The sequence below is a fragment of the Polypterus senegalus genome, chromosome 13, assembly GCF_016835505.1.
Source record: "Polypterus senegalus isolate Bchr_013 chromosome 13, ASM1683550v1, whole genome shotgun sequence".
NCBI lineage: Eukaryota > Metazoa > Chordata > Cladistia > Polypteriformes > Polypteridae > Polypterus > Polypterus senegalus.
Window position 1 is genome coordinate 89,408,501 of NC_053166.1, and position 18,377 is coordinate 89,426,877.

General features: G+C 41.3%; 2 protein-coding genes across 6 annotated transcripts in view; one reads left to right on the plus strand and one right to left on the minus strand.

Annotated features, from left to right (window-relative positions):
- LOC120543150 (transcription intermediary factor 1-beta-like) overlaps positions 1-859 on the plus strand; it is a 120,330-nt gene extending 119,471 nt beyond the window's left edge. For both annotated transcript variants that reach the window (XM_039776041.1, XM_039776040.1), the window contains exon 18: positions 355-859. In XM_039776041.1, the coding sequence (XP_039631975.1) occupies positions 355-549 (195 nt within the window). In that variant the 3' untranslated portion in view covers positions 550-859. The remainder of the gene's footprint in view (positions 1-354) is intronic.
- Positions 833-18,365, minus strand: LOC120543153 (zinc finger and BTB domain-containing protein 45-like). Of its 4 annotated transcripts, none has more exons than XM_039776049.1 (4): positions 18,192-18,365; positions 9,664-10,958; positions 2,435-2,690; positions 833-2,183 (listed from the first exon to the last, which is right to left on the minus strand). In XM_039776049.1, the coding sequence occupies exons 2-4, from the start codon at positions 10,819-10,821 to the stop codon at positions 1,897-1,899; spliced, it is 1,701 nt and encodes a 566-aa protein (XP_039631983.1). In that variant the 5' UTR covers positions 10,822-10,958; positions 18,192-18,365; the 3' UTR covers positions 833-1,896. The 4 variants fall into 4 exon arrangements, with proteins under 4 accessions (XP_039631983.1, XP_039631984.1, XP_039631982.1 ...); XM_039776050.1 differs by lacking the exon at positions 18,192-18,365 and adding an exon at positions 17,997-18,178; XM_039776048.1 differs by lacking the exon at positions 18,192-18,365 and adding an exon at positions 17,988-18,178.
- Positions 18,366-18,377: the final 12 nt, after the last annotated feature.

The window sequence follows — 18,377 nt, forward strand, 5'->3', positions numbered from 1 at the left end:
TCATCGTAAGTGAGTAAGTGTGCAGAATCTCAAGTCATTTGGGCAATAGGAAGTTGGTTAAATATCGATTACAAGATGTGTACCAGATAACAAACGGGTGAAGTTAAAAGACGCGTGCATGGTAGAAAGGTCCTGCCAAAGAGAGTTACTAAGCAGGCACCTGAGGGGTTCTCTAGGTGGGTCTTTGGTATGCGCACACAGTCTGTTGGCTCTTTGGCACGATTCTCAGGGAGTCCACTCAGCAATGTATGGGATGGTCTGGAGTACAGGATATGGTGCTCTTTTTGAGTGCCGGCACCCACACTCTCTCCTTTGTAATGTTGTTTTCTTTTTTTTTTTTTTTCATATTTCCAGAATCCAGGAATAACCAAAGTAGTAACAGACCTACAGTTGTCTTTCTCTCAGAAGCTGATGGACGTTTTTGCTGGTAATGTTGCCCCAGATTTTCTAAAGCCACTTGCTTCCAAAGCTACTTTGGGAAAACGGATTAATGCGGAATCTTTGTTCTGTGATTCAGAAGAAAACTGTGCTAAGAAACTTTGTCCATGAGGACCTTCAGCTAAGCACCGTACTGAAGCTCTGGTTAATCAGATCATCACAGGGTTGCCCTCCGAAGCACTAGAGTTCCAGTGGATTTACACCACTTCCATTCTGCATGGATTACTTTTTATATACTTTTTTAATGTCGTGACTTATTTGCTCTTTGATGGAGACAACAGTTTTCTCCTTACACGTTGATTTTCTATCTACTGGTTGGTAGGGTAGTGGGTTTAGCACCTCTTATTTTTATCTAACATATTTGTGTTAAAAAAACAAAAAAAACAAAACAAAAATAAACCTACCCACATTTGTAACTAATTAAAATGTTAACAGTTATGTGGAGTGAACCGTTTAATTTATCCTGAAAGCCTAGACTTTCTTCAGAGAACAGTTTTCCACATTGACCATTACAGGCATTGTCCACAATGAAGAAAAGCCATGATGTGATTTGATTGGCCACACCGCCCGAGTCTGTATTTACACTTGGCTGTTAACTCTTTATTTCGGTATCAATTTAGGTGAAGCAGAGCATCAGCCCCTAAGCTGCCCCAGAACTTGGACCTGGTCAGAATAGGAGGACATATTTGTACCATGATCTTCCATCCAAGGTAGGGGATCAAACTGATGTTCTGGCTGCAGTACACTGGTGCACGTTTTTCATAGTAAAAATGCACGCAGCTAAGCAGCCTAGTGGTTGAGTATGGGTTTGGGGAGAAGGTCTTCAAAGGGGGCAAGTTAAAGATGTGTATTTGCTGTATCAGGGAAATATTCAAGTCTCTAGTGTTTATTATCATTTATGTTAAGGGACAGAACCCAACACTTCATCCTCGCTGGGTTCCTGCTGTGGTGTGTAAATCAAACTGAAACCCCTCATTATATTTTAATGGAATTGAGAGTTTAAAATCCTGCACCCTGCTGCAGCAGTTCATCAGCTTCACATTGGCCTCCAGGGGTACAGCTCAATGCCATTGTTATAGTTTGGTGAACTCCACAGTGGCAGTCAGTAGATGGAAAACACCTTACTGGTTGTGTGGCCAGTTGCTTGACTGCCACTGCTTTCTGTATGCACACCATCTTGCATTTTCAGTTTCACAGTTTTTTGGGTTGTGCATTTAATGGCTTATTATGAATGCAGTTTTTAGAGAACCAACACAACAAAGCACAGCTGTCACTGCAGGATAAAGCAATGAAAGTCAATCGCTGTGCTGTAATTTAGCATTGGCAGTGAGGAGGAGATGCACACCAAAGCTGAGCTTTTGCTGTCTGTCAGGGTTAGTACATGGAGTAAAGGGCCACAGTGTGAAGCGCCTCCACCAGATGGCAGTGTGAGGTAGAACGAGGCAGAGGAGAGACGATTTAGGAGCTGGAGGTCGGCGGTGGGTGGGTGGCATCAATGTGTGAAGCAGCATGTCTTTCCAAAAGGGTACGGTGTGAAAAATGCCGCTGGCACACCCCACAGGTAAAATTCCGTTCAGGCCGGTGTGTTCGCATGTGTACATTGAGTGAGCTTTTCTGGGTAAAGCGTTTGGAGCACACAGAGCACTGGAAGGCACGCACACCCGTATGGACAACCATGTGCTTCAGGAGGTAGTCCCGCAGTGAGAAAGAACGCCAGCAGATGCTGCACTGGTGGGGCTTCTGACCTGGAAAGAGAGGACACCAATGAGAAGAATGACAGCTGCACAGAAGTTCCCACAGCGGCCTAATATGACGTTAAGTCCCCTTTCGGCACCCCATGTATGACATGCCCCCGAAACAGCTCACAAAAACTGTGCATCCCCCATAATAGCGCTCGGTGGTGTACACACCAAGCATCTTACAGTTGTTCATTACACATTTTCATCTCAAGCCCTGGGTGCTTGACCGGCGTCACTGAATGTGAGAAAGCACTTACCAGAGTGAATGAACATGTGCTTGCTGTAGTTCTTGCGTGACCTCAAACTCTTGCCACAGTGGGTGCAATCGAAAGAAGTCTCTGAGCTTTGTGAGGAAGAAGCAGCACTTCCAGCAGTAATGGATGACGAGGAGTGTGGCAGACTGCTGCTGGCAGGTGGCACCCCACTAACAGATTCTACCCCTGTCACCACAGGGCCACCCACGTAGAAGGCTTGAGTGCTTTGTGCTTGAGCAACTGGGTATTGGAAAAGAACCTGTGGGGAGATGAAAAAAGGCCCTTAGGACAGAGCTGGACAGCTTACTACCATCAGTCAATCATCATGAGAAGTACAACCTACAGGCATTTCAAACACAGCTGACTGGTGGAGATGCAAGAATTAGTTATTTTCACATCTAAATAAATTAACAAATTAAAGAACCGAAACACTGATGTGAACTCCAAGTACAGCAACTGGTCCACTGTGGTCGCATTCATCTGGTTAGAGGCGGGGCTGTGAAACCCTTTTAAAACATTGCAATGGCAAAGTTGGTAGCAGAAGGAAGGAAGGGATGGGTGCTGGTGAATGGAAACTCAGTTTATACAAAGAGCAGTCATTAAAAAGAAAGAAATTGGGGAGTAGCCACCATTCATTTTCTAAACCTGCTTAATCCAAGGTTAGGATGACAGGAGTGGAGTCCATGCTTCCAGGCCACTGCAGAGGTGAGAGCTATGGGGGTAGCACCGAATTATCTTCATTTAACTGGGTTTTGTACTGGCAAATGATGCCATTTTGATCTTCAATCAGGGCCCTGGAGTTGAGTGCATATCTGGTGTTCTGCAGTAATTTGCCTTGTGTGGCAAGGGCTTTAATTGACTAATAGAAAGGAACTTTGCTTGTCCTAAAGGAAAAAAAAATCTGCATTTAATATAACATACAACAACTCCCTCTGAAACCCCCACCAGAGATACTAAAAGAGAAACACTTTTGATTTGTCAGTGACAGTCAAGCATTAAGCAGAGATTTGTTCCTGTTGGTATAAAAGAGCCCCAGTAGTGTTTTTCGCCACACTTTAAATGAATACTTCATTGGCTGAAAGGCCTCAGGGTGGGTGTGGCATAGAGAGGATGTGCAGCCCTGTTCAAAATGGCACTCAGTTTTGTTCTAATTCTCTCCTTTGCTACTACATCCATGGGGTCAATAGTGGATTCCATAACAGAGCCGTCCCTTTTAGTTAGCTTGTTTTATTATTAATTCAAAACTGTAGATATAAGTCAGTATACAAGTGTATGGCATGGCGTGCATGTTGCTTATAAGTTTGTTTTAATTATACAGGGTGTGCAATCGTCTATCCGATGCCAAGCTTGTAGCATGAAGTGTACACTACAAGAATCTCTAGACCTTAAAGAGCAAGCCTTCAGCAAATTTTAAGCCTTCGAAATTCCACAATTTATTAGAAAATCTTATTTAGACTTTAGAAGTCAGCAAACATTGAATCCATCTTGGTTTAGGTAGCACCTTTCATGGTAAAGATCCTTAGGAAGGAAATAAATACACATTTGATATACGTCACCCTTCACGGACAGCAGTGTCACAAGGCTCTGGTGCTGAACACAGCTGACTGGATATTTAAAACAAACTATTAAATAAAATAATCGGCCAAACCACCTATCTGCTTTTTAGCCTACTACCCGCATTTAGGGAAACTGCAGCCCAATCTTTGCTTCCTATGGAAATATAATTTAATGGGTTTTATTTACACCAAAAATGAGGTAGATTTTAACAAAATATGACAGCCAAGGTGCCAGTCCCAACACTTGGCAAGAATCAAAAATCACAATTACTCTCCCTCCCTCGGAATGTTGCAACATCTTCAATAATGAAACTGCCAACAGGTGAACATTTCTAGCTGTCCAGTGTACCTTGTGCTCTCCTGACAAAACTCCTACCAAAGTAATACTAAGAATAAGTTGAAAAAACAAAATGTATACACACACAGCGGGGAAAACAAGTACTGAACACGTCAACATTTTTCTGATTATTTGTAATGGGGCTATTGACATGAAATTTTCACCAGATGTCAGTAACAACCCAAGTAATCCACACATCCAAAGAAATCAAAGCAAATAAATCCATAAATTAAGCTATGCGTAAGAAAGTGAAATGACACAAGAAAAAAGTATTGAACACATGAAGAAAGAGAGGTGCAGGAAGTCATGGTATTTACAAAGCAATCCTGCCCCCTATCAGTGCAAATTTATTTCCGCTGGTTTAGTCCTATAAAAAGGTTTCTCGTTCCTAAGGTGTCACACAAGAAGCATCTCATGATGGGTAAAAGCAAAGAACTCTCTCAAGACCTTTCTAGCTTTATTGTTGCAAAACATACTGATAGCATTGGTTACAGACGTATTTCTAAACTTCTGAATGTTCCAGTGAGCACATAATCCCAGATATGGAAAGAACATCATTTCACCATAAACCGGCTGTGACCAGGTGCTCCTCACAAGATTTCAGACAGAGGAGTCAAAAGAATAATCAAAAGAGTTGTCCAAGAGCCAAGGACCACTCGCAGGTCACCGCGCAAGACTCCACTGCTAAAGGAAAAGCAGGTTGAAGCTCATTTAAACTTTGCTGCACAACAATTGGATAAGCCAATGAAATACTGGGCGAATATACAGTAGTCTGGTCAGATGAGACCAAACTTGAACTCTTTGAATGTCATTGCACACAACATGTTTGGTGGAGAAATGGCACTCTACATCAGCCCAAAAAACATCATGCCAACAGTGACGTTTGGAGGTGGGAACATCATGGTGTGGGGCTAGCAGACTTCATATAATTGAAGGAAAGATGAATGGAGAAATATACCAGGACATTCTTGATAAGAATCTTCTGCCATCTACCAGGATGCTAAAGATGAAACGAGGGTGGACATTTCAGCAAGGCAATGATCCCAAACACACAGCCAAGAAAACTCTCAGTTGGTTTCAGAGAAAGAAAAACAAAAGCCCAATCAATCGCCTGACTTAAATCCAATTGGAAATCTATGAAATGAACTGAAGATCAGAGTTCATAGAAGATATATTTAATGCTAAAAATGTTGATGTGTTTAATACTTACTTTCCCTGCTGTATATATATCTATCTATCTATATCTCTCTCTCTATATATATATATATATATATATATATACACACACACACACACACACAGTGGGTACGGAAAGTATTCAGACCCCCTTCAATTTTTCACTCTTTGTTATATTGCAGCCATTTGCTAAAATCATTTAAATTATTTTTTTTCCTCATTAATGTACACACAGCACCCCATACTGACAGACAAAAAAAAAAGAATTTTTGAAATTGTTACAGATTTATTAAAGAAAAACAAATATCACATGGTCCTAAGTATTCAGACCCTTTGCTCAGTATTTAGTAGAAGCACCCTTTTGAGCTAATAGAGCCATGAGTCTTCTTGGGAAAGATGCAGTTTTTCACACCTGGATTTGGGGATCCTCTGCCATTCCTCTTTGCAGATCCTCTCCAGTTCTGTCCGGTTGGATGGTAAACGTTGGTGGACAGCCATTTTAGGTCTCTCAGAGATGCTCAATTGGGTTTAAGTCAGGGCTCTGGCTGGGCCATTCAAGAACAGTCACAGAGTTGTTGTGAAGCCACTCCTTTGTTATTTTAGCTGTGTGCTTAGGGTCATTGTCTTGTTGGAAGGTAAACCTTCGCCCAGTCTGAGGTCCTTAGCACTCTGGAGAAGGTTTTTGTCCAGGATATCCCTGTACTTGGCTGCATTCATCTTTCCCTCGATTGCAACTAGTTGTCCTGTCCCTGCAGCTGAAAAACACCCCACAGCATGATGCTGCCACCGCCATGCTTCACTGTGGGGACTATATTGGACAAGTGATGAGCAGTGCCTGGTTGTCTCCACACATACCGCTTAGAATTAAGGCCAAAAAGTTCTATCTTGGTCTCATCAGACCAGAGAATCTTATTTCTCACCATCTCAGAGTCCTTCAGGTGTCTTTTAGCAAACTCCATGCGGGCTGTCATGTGTCTTGCACTGAGGAGAGGCTTTCGACAGGCCACTCTGCCATAAAGCCCTGACTAGTAGAGGGCTGCAGTGATGGTTGACTTTCTACAACTTTCTCCCATCTCCTGACTGCATCTCTGGAGCTCAGCCAAAGTGATCTTTGGGTTCTTCTTTACCTCTCTCACCAAGGCTCTTCTCCCCCGGTAGCACAGCTTGGCGGACGGCCAGCTCTAGGAAGGGTTCTGGTCGTCCCAAACGTCTTCCATTTAAGGATTATGGAGGCCACTGTGCTCTTGGGAACCTTAAGTGCAGCAGAAATTTTTTGTAACCTTGGCCAGATCTGTGCCTTGCCACAATTCTGTCTCTGAGCTCTTCAGGCAGTTCCTTTGACCTCATGATTCTCATTTGCTCTGACATGCATTGTGAGCTGTAAGGTCTTATATAGACAGGTGTGTGGCTTTCCTAATCAAGTCCAATCAGTATAATCAAACACAGCTGGACTCAAATGAAGGTGATCTCAAGGATGATCAGAAGAAATGGAAAGCACCTGAGTTAAATATATGAGTGTCACAGCAAAGGGTCTGAATACTTAGGACCATGTGATATTTCAGTTTTTCTTTTTAATAAATCTGCAACAATTTCAAAAATTCTTTTTTGTCTGTCAATATGGGGTGCTGTGTGTACATTAATGAGGAAAAAATTAATTTAAATGATTTTAGCAAATGGCTGCAATATAACAGAGTGAAAAATTGAAGGGGGTCTGAATACTTTCCGTACCCACTGTATATCTATATCTATATCTATATCTCTCTCTATATATATCTCTATATATATATATATATATATCTATATATATATATCTATATATATATATATATCTATATATCTATATATATCTCTATATCTCTATATATATATCTATATATATCTATATATATATATATCTATATATATCTATATATATATATATATATATATATATATATATATATATATATATATATATATATATATATATATATATATATATATATATATATATATATATATATATATATATATATATATATATATATATATATATATATATATATATATATATATATATATATATATCTCTCTATATATATATATATATATATATGTATTGATATAGATATATAAAATGGTAGGAAACAAAGTAACAAGCACAAAAGTAACAAACGGAGCAGGCTGCAAACCCCTGGGATCCAACGTGGGTTCAAGTCCCCGTCTGCCACCTACTTAGAACACTTCAGTCGCATGAACGTGGCCATTTACACTTGTCTCTTTCTCAAGCCCTGGTTTTCTTCTTCCTCTCTTGCCCTCTCCACATTAAATGGACATGTGGCAGCAAGATGGCTTTCAATCTCATTCCCTCTCCCTAAGTTGCACCTGCACCCCAAGCATTCAGGGGCCATTGCCTCAAAGGTAGGTGCCTTGTTACTTGCTCTGCTTGAAGGACACTACAGTTCCGTGCATGCCATGCTTTGTACCAAAGTTTTAAACTTTGATACAATACTAAGATTTATTAAAATTCAATACCATTTTCACTAACCAGTGTAACTCAAAACATATGAATAAATTGTAATTCTGTGCACTTTAGAATCTTTCCACTGATGAAAACACACATTTTAATCATTAAATGCAAATACTTCAAGTAGGGCAATCACTGTAAACAATAAAAAAGAAACAAGTTTAAATCTGCTCCCTGCTGTGCTAAGCAGTGCTTTTCATGCTCTGTTCACACAGACCCAATCCATGAAGCAGCCACCACAGCAGCCAACCATAATCAACTTTAACTTTCATCACCACCCACAAATTCAGCTTCTACTGTAGTACACGGAGTATATGAGCACAGGGAACTGAGCACTGAAACACTCTCACCTTGCATAGTAAATGTGATGAAAGATGATGTTTAAATCACACATAAAAGAAGATAAAGTGCTACAGCAAGCACAGTTTGCAGTCAGTGTTTAAAATAATAAAATAAAAAAAGTCGATGGAACCTAATGACAGCGTTTCCCTTGAATGAACAGCACAGAATCAAACTGGCCCACAGCTAAAAATAAACTGCAGATACTGTCTTAATGCATTAAACATTCAACTGACAACAACCAACATTTTAAACTCAAGAAAAAGAATTTACATTCCAAAGGCTTTCACTGATTAAGGTTTCCATAATTTAGAATTCCCTACCTCATAAAATTCTTTGCATTAACTCGTGTCAGTCCTTCAAGTGTTCACCAAAATTGGTTGTGTTAGCCCCTTTAGTTGGTGTTGTGCAGTTGCAAATCTTGCATACAGCCTTGCACATATCTTGTGGTTTTCTGTCCCCATTTGGTCAAAAGCCAATATATTTTATTTCTAGACTCCACTCCGGCTGCCATCTTTATCATTTACCGGTGCATCTCAATAGATTAAAATGTCATGTGAAAGTTCGTTTATTTCAGTAATTAAATACAAAAAGTGAAACTCATATATTATATAGATTCATTGCACACAAAGTGATATTTCAAGCGTTTCTTTTCATTTTGCTGATTATGGCTAACAGGTGCTTGCTGGTCTGCCTCTCTTTGCAAAGGGACACTCTTACCAACCTGCTGTCCAGGTATCACTTCTTCTGTTTAAGCCGGACATTCCAAGTATGCACATAAAACACCCTGCCCATGGCTGTGCAAACCTTGTAATTTGTGCATTCGTTGCCAGTGAATGTTTCCCCAATTACTGTGAGGGCTTTGTAAAACCTTCAACTTGTCTCATGCTACCTTTCCTGTTCAGAATCCCCATCCCAACCAGGTCATCTGCTACAACTGTCACCAATGGGACAACCGATAATACTTAAACTGGATAATGCAACTTAAGAGGTTGCTGGAGCCTGAGTCGGGTGCCCAACATGTAAACAAGTAAAGCACCCCTCAAATAAGGCCGGGCCACTAATCTTGTCATCAAGCTCAATCCTGCAATAGCTGGTTACGCTAATGCTTGGCATAAGAAACCAAAATGGCTTTTGTAAAGACTGACCTTCAGGTAGCTGGCTGGATGCTCTGGTTATCCTAAGTTGCTAACTTTTTTCCCCACTGCCATCTAAACAATAAAGCACTTACATGAGAATTTGGATCGTGTCCACTGCCACTGCATGCAGCAGCTGACCAAGCCAAAGCAGACCTTGCTAGCCACACACATGAGCCTACCTGGCTGGAAACTGCTGCTGTCTGTGATGGTGGTGGCTGCTTGATCTGTGACAGAGGCCTCCCTCGGGGAGTGTAATGAAGATCCTGAGGGTGTAAGACCTGTGACACTCGGCTTGCACTCTCAAATGCCTGAGAAGTTACCTGGTGTTGCTGACCCTGGTAGTCTGCTTCAGAGTCAGGAGTCGTGTCTACCTGCCAGTTAGGGATGAAGTTATCAGGAAAGACGTCACTGCCATCTGCAAAAAACGTCTCAGACGCCGACTCTGGTGGGTAGCCTCCCAGAGAGTCTTCAGCATCGGCTCCACTGCTCCCTGCTTCTACCACCTCAGTTTTTCTATACCCAAAATCTGAGGGGGGGACCTCTACAACATCTCTCTCTTCTGTCTCCTTTACTCTCTGCTCTTCATCTTCATCTCCACCTTCTTCCATTTCCTCCTCATCTTTTACCACCACTACTGCAGCTGCTGAATTTAATGGCTGCTCCCCAACCTGAAGTCTTACTGGCTGTCTCTGTTTCCGACTATGACTGCTACCCCCTGCAGCACTGCTTGAAAACCCACTGCTCTCCAGTTCTGCATCTCCATCACTCCTCTCCACAGTGTTAAGCCTCTGGTGATGCTGGGCAGCTTGGGAAAGAAGATCTCGTAGCTTGTATCGCACATCCGACGTGCAGCCTCCATTCCCCACCTTCATAACTGCCTCCTCCTGAGGACGGCTAGATGGGCTTCCCCTAGCATCTAACACAGGCTTCTGTAGGGCCTTCATGTCCACCTTTGAGGTTGTGGGGCCCTTCTGAGAAATGATTTGTGTGCATTCATCAATAACAGTCTTAATCTGCAGAATGCTGGCAGCTGTGAGGATGCAGAGGGCCTCTGACTGTAGAACCACCAAGGAGCCACTGTACATAAAGTCCACCAGTTGCCGGACGGCCTCTGCAGGTACCAGTGGGGGTACTGAAATCTCTGAATACCCCAGCAACAGCTTGTCATGAAAGAAGGGGCTGCAGGCTGCAAGGACACAGCGGTGGGCACGCAGTGTTGACTCCTGAATGTGAACGGTGACATCACAGAAATGACCATCCAGCCGCTGAGCATTCAGAGTCTCCAGAAGGGACTTGCTGAAGTTCTGCAGATGGATATAATGGACGGGCTCAGACATGGCAGATGTTGGGCTTGGAGGCTACTTTAATAATGCTAGTAAAAAGATGTGGCCCAGTCCAACAGCTTGATGTACAAAGTCAGGGAGAGATGCACGTCTTAAATCTGTGCTGGTCCTTCTGCTACTTGATATGTGCCCTGTAAAAAAAGAAAAAGTCATCAGCAAGAGTGAACAACTGGAAGTAATAGAAGAGGGTTGTATACACAAGGAATTAATCTAGTTTTGTAGCCATAAGCTTGGAGGCTGCTTTCCTGAGGAAGCCTAAAGGATCTGTACTGTCCAAAACACCATAATCACCTCTTACTTACACTGTGCAATGAGCCTGTAGCAGTGGCACAAGTGCCACTAGTTAAAAGCATATATACACGTCATACACCAGGATGACGGCTGCTGTTCAACATTAAATATAGAGATAGGCCCCTGGGGACTAAAATACACACAGTAGTGTATCTGTAGCACAAAGCAGACACACTTGAGGGCAGGCAGGCCCAACCCTAAAAGCAGCAACTGCAGTGTGATGCCATATATAAATCAGCCTGCTGTGCAATAGCCAGACACGAGTACACGACCCCTCAAGCTACCAGAGCCTGCAGCAAGTGACTCTTATTCTTTTTTTTTGTACTTTTGATGGCAGAACACTCAACAAAACTTTTTCCTTGAAAAAACAAATTTCACCACTTTGGATTATTTTAAATGGGAAGAAGAAATAACCACAGCTCTGAATGGAAATAAATAATTAAATAAAAAGAGTAATACAAAAAGAACACACACACACACATAGCCACAGCATGTCAGTTAAGGTTTCAAAGTTGTACATATTTAGAAATTCAAATTTAAAAAAAATGACATGCAATAACTTGACTCGGGTTTCTATTAGAAGTATGGATTAACACCCTTTTGCCCCCTAATATTTAATACAAAACATTACAATATTATCACAATGGATCACCGGTAATTCTCATATCTACCTAAAGGAACCTCCTGACAGATCACGTCTTCATATTATAACTCCCATCTGTTTCAAACGATATGGATAATCTGGATCCAGTTTTGTACATACGTTTATTGATGCTTTAAAATGTTACACTCAGCAAAAAAAAGTTTTAACTCCATGCAAAATGGGTAAAAGTTTGTAAAGGTCCAATAGATTTTTTACATTAAGTTAACTAGATCAATCACTGAGACAGGAAATATACTGTACATATATTGAGTCACCAGTTTATTAAACACACTCCTCAACTTCGCTCTAGTACTAAATTTCACCATATTGTATGTCATGTGACAGCTATGCATGACACAAGTCAGGCAGATCAGCATTTCTATAGCATCAATCGCTGTTAAAGTGAGCACTGGATGGGGCAAAATGAGTGGCCTTAGTGACTCTGACACATGGCATGATAGTTGGTACTAGGTGTGCCAATTCCAGAATCCTCCAAAAGGTTATCATCATGGGTACAATCGTGTCAAGAATTCTTAGATTTGTGCAAAAAGACAAAAAAAAAACTACCAGTAACAGGCAGTACTTGGGATGAACACAGTTTGTAAATTACAAGAGTCAAAGGATAATGGTGAGAATTGTACAAGCTAATAGACGCACCACCACAAGACAAATAACATCTGAATTCAACACTGGCACCTTAGAATACAACACACATAGGACTCTGTCTTGAATGTGCTACGACAGCTGAATGCTTTGGTATGTCAGATGTTGATGTTGTCAGCTAGAAACAGGAAAGCGTGTGAACAGTGGTCACAGAAGCATTAAAACTGGCCCGTTGAGGAGAGGAGGAAAAGCTGCATGATCTGACTAATCCTGCCTCTTTTTGCATCACACTGATGAATAGGTCAGAGATGTGAATCTTGTAACAGGAGCCCATGGAGCCATCAGTATGGAGAATGTGTACCTGGCCCACATGAGGGCTCCGAATACCTCCTAATAATAACTGAAAAACAACTGAATGGCAAGGTGAGTCTGAACATTGTTCTGAACGAGCTTGTCACTTCGTGGGCAGCGTTTATCCATACTTGGACACTTCGCAAGGCATATCACCAGTAGTTTTGGGAACAGGAAAGTGAGTGAGTTTTATTTGTTTCAATGGCCTACAAAGTCTCAAAATCTAAACTCTGTTGAGAATCTTTGAAATGATGTTGGAAGGGCTACTCAGAGCAAGACTAGATAGCCATCCAATTGCTGCAACTACTCGACAAAATCATTTCTGCATGGTGCAACATTCCTGAAAAACTCATCCAGCATCCTGCAGAGCAGACAGACACACAGACAAAGTAAGGGTGTTCTGAAGGCCAAAGGAAGCACAATATGTTACTCGACAGTAGGGCTTGGCAATCTAATGAATATTGAGGTTATATTCAATACATTTTTACATTTCAAATTTGAGGGTGTATCGCCTTCTCCTTTTATTGTGAGCCAATTGTTCACTAAACAGTGCTGAGTACTACACACAACTTAGCACTGTTTGAGTGTTTGCACTTACCATTGCAAGTGTATGATTGGTCTTTCTATTAAAATCACCTGTTAGGCAAGTGTATACATTCTTGTCTGAATGACGGAAACAGACCTGTCTTGGGTTAAGCTTCAAAGCCCATGCCCCCTAACAAAGGTTTCACAGTTTACCTCTCAAACATCTGAGCTCATTTGGTGGTAACAGAATACAGTGATAGGAGCAAATCAGACCACAAAGCAGACAGTGTGGCTATTATCTGTAAAAAGGCAAACCATGGATCTTTTGCAAGGAGATGATTCAGCTTTCAATGGTCAGATGAGCAGCAAAGCAGAGTCATATGTAAGCTATGCCTAAAAATGATCACTACCTGAGGTACAAGTACTACAAACTTCTCCCATCATCACAAACAATATCGCACAAGTTGTAGACTGATGTCTGAGAGAAAATTACTGAAGAACGTCCCAATGTCATAAACTTTGTGACCTACAGAGAACACGTGAGCCCTACCTGACCTTCACTGAACATTTTATAGAAAAAAAAACAATGTGCACATCTATAAACAAGCTACTTTCCAAAAGATCGTATTGGCATAATCATTGCACAAAGCCTTCAAAATGCACTTAACACTTGCAATTTAAAAGAAAACAGACGAGTGGGCTTTAGCATGGAAAATGGCAGCAATATACTTAAAGAAGTGAGTTGAACAAATGGACGAGGCTGCGGTGTTTCAGGCATGCAGGGGCTTCACTTCATTATTGGTGAGCAAGCTTTGTCATGCTTTACTTTACTAAGATTGCAGTATTGATTCAATATTGTGCTCAATAGTATGTGCAACAATATCTAAGCTTATATTAACGGATTATGATGGACATAAAGAGATATGTGTGTGTACGTTTGTTGTGTGAGAAAGAAATTGTGAAGAAAATTATGTTTACCAATACCTAAAAATTTATATGCTATGCACGTCCACATCAATGACAGGATGGACTGGTCTCATAAAATAGAGGAACTAACTATACAAGAAAAGACAGAGCAGACTTACTTAGGAGACTGTGTTCCTTCAATGTGGGTTAAATACATACTTCACATATTCTGTAACTCTGTGATGGCCAGAATGATTTTCGACACTGTGGTATGTCAGGCTGGTAGTAACATCACTTCAAGAGATGGCCACCGAATTAAGATGCTAATAAAAAAGGGCTGACTCAGTTACGGGAAGCACTCTGGACCCCCTTAAAATCGTGGTGAAAGAGAGAAAGGAAATAAAACTGGATGTCATTATGAGCAATGCTACACATCCTCTCTCTGACACAATAACACTGAGGACTTACAGCCAACAAATTATTCGGACATTTGTCAAAAAATGGTGCTGGGGCTCCTCTATCCCAACAGCAATACACCTGCCTCATTGTGAATTGTGTGTATGTTATTTATTTATTGAGCTCCTGTGAAAAGGCAAATTTCCCCATGGGGACAAATAAAATTCTGTCTATCTAATTAATAAGTCGTTGGTGTATAGTATCTGTGTGTGTGTTCTACTGATGGAGCACAGATGCCTTGCTCAGGGTCACACAGTATCAGTGGTGGGATATGAACCCACAACCTCTTGGTTTGAATCCCAAAGCCTTTAACACTGTGCCTCACAGTGTGTTAATGCATTTGTAACGTTAAATTATCATGTTAAAGTAAGCATCTTCTATAAATTTTTAAAAATATATCTTGTCCTCATTGGTGCTTTACAATAAAGGCTAATAAGCCTGGTGTATCACCGTAAACTAAAAGCTTAAAAACGTACAGAATACATCCAGGACAGTTGTCAACTACTGATCTCCACCTTGTGACTGCACAACATTGTAAAATAAATTGTAAAACTTTTGAACAAAAAAATACCAATATTATGAGATTCAGGTGTTTTACAACAAGAACCAGGGGCCTTATCTTTAAACATTACACAAGCACAAAAATGTTGCATACGCCTGTTTCCATACTCATATCGAGATGTATAAAAACTAAACGTAGCATAAAGCTACACACATTTAAATGGCTGCCTCAGACCATGCGTACTTGCGTCTCTGCTTAATTTTGCAAATGGGCGGCACAGAGCGACAAATCAGTGCTACAGTTTCTGTGTGGTTTCCTGTAACAATATAATAGTACATGGAACTGCCAAACGATTCCAAACACCATGGCTGCTTTAGCATTCTTTGAAGACATCACAAATGGAAGAATCAGAAAAGAGCACATATTTAGAGATCATACCGATTTTTTTGTCCCATGATGATAAGTCGATTTCGATTTCCAAGAGCTATCCTCTTGGAGCTGTGTACTGAACTGGCGCCAGCTTTACAATGGCAGACTTTGAGGAATTGAGCTCTACCTGCTCCTTTGCAAGTTCTGTCCACTCTCTGTTTTTAGCCACAAGAGGGAATTTCACAGTCATCACTGAGTTGCACTATGCTAGCTCTATAGGATGGTATTATTCACTTGTCATCCAAATATAGAAGATTTCCTTACACTATGGTTACACGGGCAAATATCAAAGTGGAATTTGCAGCAACATCCTGTTTTCCAAATGTAATTGGGATGATTAACTGCACACATATTGCTATAAAGGTGCCTTCAGAGAATAAAGTTGCTTATGTAAATAGAAAGCATTTCTACTCTATTAATATGAAAATTATATGTGATGCAAAAATGTGTCTCATTAATGTTGGGGTGAGATATATAGAAGTGTCTTGCCAATAACTGCAGCAGCTAGCTGCTCAAACAGTGTGAGGCCCAGAATTCTGCTACCTCCTCCAGGGGTGTTGACTTTCAGGCAGTGGGCCGAGACTCGCCTTTTCATGCTGACTTTGATATCAGACCACTTTTTTTTTATTTCAGGCACTGTGCAACTTTCTGAACTTGAACGTTTGAGTGCCTTCGTCATGCTGTGCCACTCCTTCAGGTGCTCATACCACTGCTTAAGGCACCAAATATTATGTGTTTCCTTGATTCCACTTCACTTTGCATTTGTTGAAATTCTTTTTTACACATGCTTCTACCAAAACAGTTTGCAGAAGGGGCTATTTATATTGATTTGCATATTCAAACAGGTGAAATTCTGGAAAGAGTCAGGGTGGGCGCATGCACATGCGTTAAAATTTATGTTGATTTGGATTTATAAAGAGAAAGTGTGTAGAACTTGGCTTACACACAGTTTTATGCATCTAGTTTTTTTTGCATGTGCACACATTTCTAGTTTTGTCTGTACACCGTGTTTTAGTGTGAATTCTATGCAAGGCATTGTCCATGAGGCCCCAACTGTGAATGACATCTCAGTGTTTGTCTTCTTCAACAATAATCTTTAACCCGTGGGACATGATTTTCCTTTGAAAGGCCAAATCACGGTAAAGTTTTCATGCCATGTAGTTGGATTTGTTTTGATTTACTTCCATATTTATCTGAGAACTCACACAAGCAAATAGAAAATATATACTTACAATGACATAAATAGTACCAGGAATGTGCAATAAAATGATTATTTCCAGATTCCATGTACTGTCATAAACATGCACCAGAAACATGGAAGGCATGTTTTCTTCTATAAAAACTGTTGTTAGGCTTTTATTTTCTGATGGTACCTCATAGCCCACTAGCCTCTACTATAAAGCGCAAGGGAGGGCAAGATATTGTTTTAAAATTTACAGAAAATACTTTAGAAAACAACTTCGCATGGAAAATGCATATACATCATGTTTGTGAAGAAACAACTTCAATTTGAAAAATACCAAACTAATCCTTTAAACAAGAAAATGGACCATAAAACACAGGAAGACGGTTTTCACAATGTGGTCTCTATTATGTAAAGTAACTGGGACAGATGGCTGAAGCAAACGAACAACACAGAAACTGTGATGGTGTGGTTTCCTATTAATAGTTCTTTATTTTAGATCACACAAGACCGCACTGTCTGCTACTGATATGCATTAGAAATAAGTCCGGACATGACCATTCACATGCATACAAAGTACAAACCTGTAATGGATGCTGTACCAAAGAACAGAACCATTCTTCAGTGGCAAAAAAAGGACATACATTTTATGCCAGCCATACACATCAGCACCTCAGGAACCATTCACAAGGTTCCACATTAAGTGCTTAGTAACTAAATTGAAGGTATAATCTCATAACCGCGCTCCCTCCGTCACTACAGAAATAACAAATGTACACTGATACCATTGAGACCCCCGAAACAAAAAAAAAAAAACCGTGCACCACTATCGAGCATCAATGAACCTTAAGACTTGGCATAAGAATGCAGGTCTACATCCGCTCTATCTGTAGGTGAAAACCATGGCGATCCCCACAACAGCAGCCTCTAGCCAGCCCCGAACGCCCTCTCCAAACGTATGTCTCCGGTACTCCTCAACTGCATGCTCTAGCCCTGCTGGTTAAATCGAGCAGCATCCTATGACTCCTCTCCAGCGCTGCGTGTTACTGGCACTCTGCACTCCTCACTACAATCGCTCGGCTGCCCTTTAAAGGCCTACTCCGGTGAGAGAGGTCGCAGCTGTAGCATTTCTGTTTTTCGCCGGCAGTGCAATTTGGCGCTACTTAAGCACAGTGAAGCCACGGACAGCAGACGGAATCCAAGTTCATCTCTATGCCCATTTTATGGTTTTCGGAAATGTTAACTTCCGCCCTAATACCCCCGTCATTTACCAGTCTTACTGGAAGGCCAGGTATGCCTCGACACCCAGGCAGTCGTCTAGAAAGAGAATTGTCCTGGCCCTTCATTCTTCATCCGAGGGAGTTACTCCACAAAGCCAGCGGCCCCTGCGCGTACATCTTCGTGTTTTTGTTTTGCTTTTGTAACAATAAGCCGTCGCCGCGCCGGCTGACGTCACGGGAAGCGCAATGACTCACCCCGAGGCCGTGTACTCCCGCTGTTGTTCCTACTCGGCGTGGGCTCTACAAGTCCCTTACACTCGGCGCGCGTGTCTCGATCTATTTTTATCTCGGAACTCTTGCCCCTCGTCTTTCCACGCCCACCCTTTTCCTCTCGTCAATTGTATCTAATACGTCTGGCTGGCGCCATGTTGGCTCCAACTG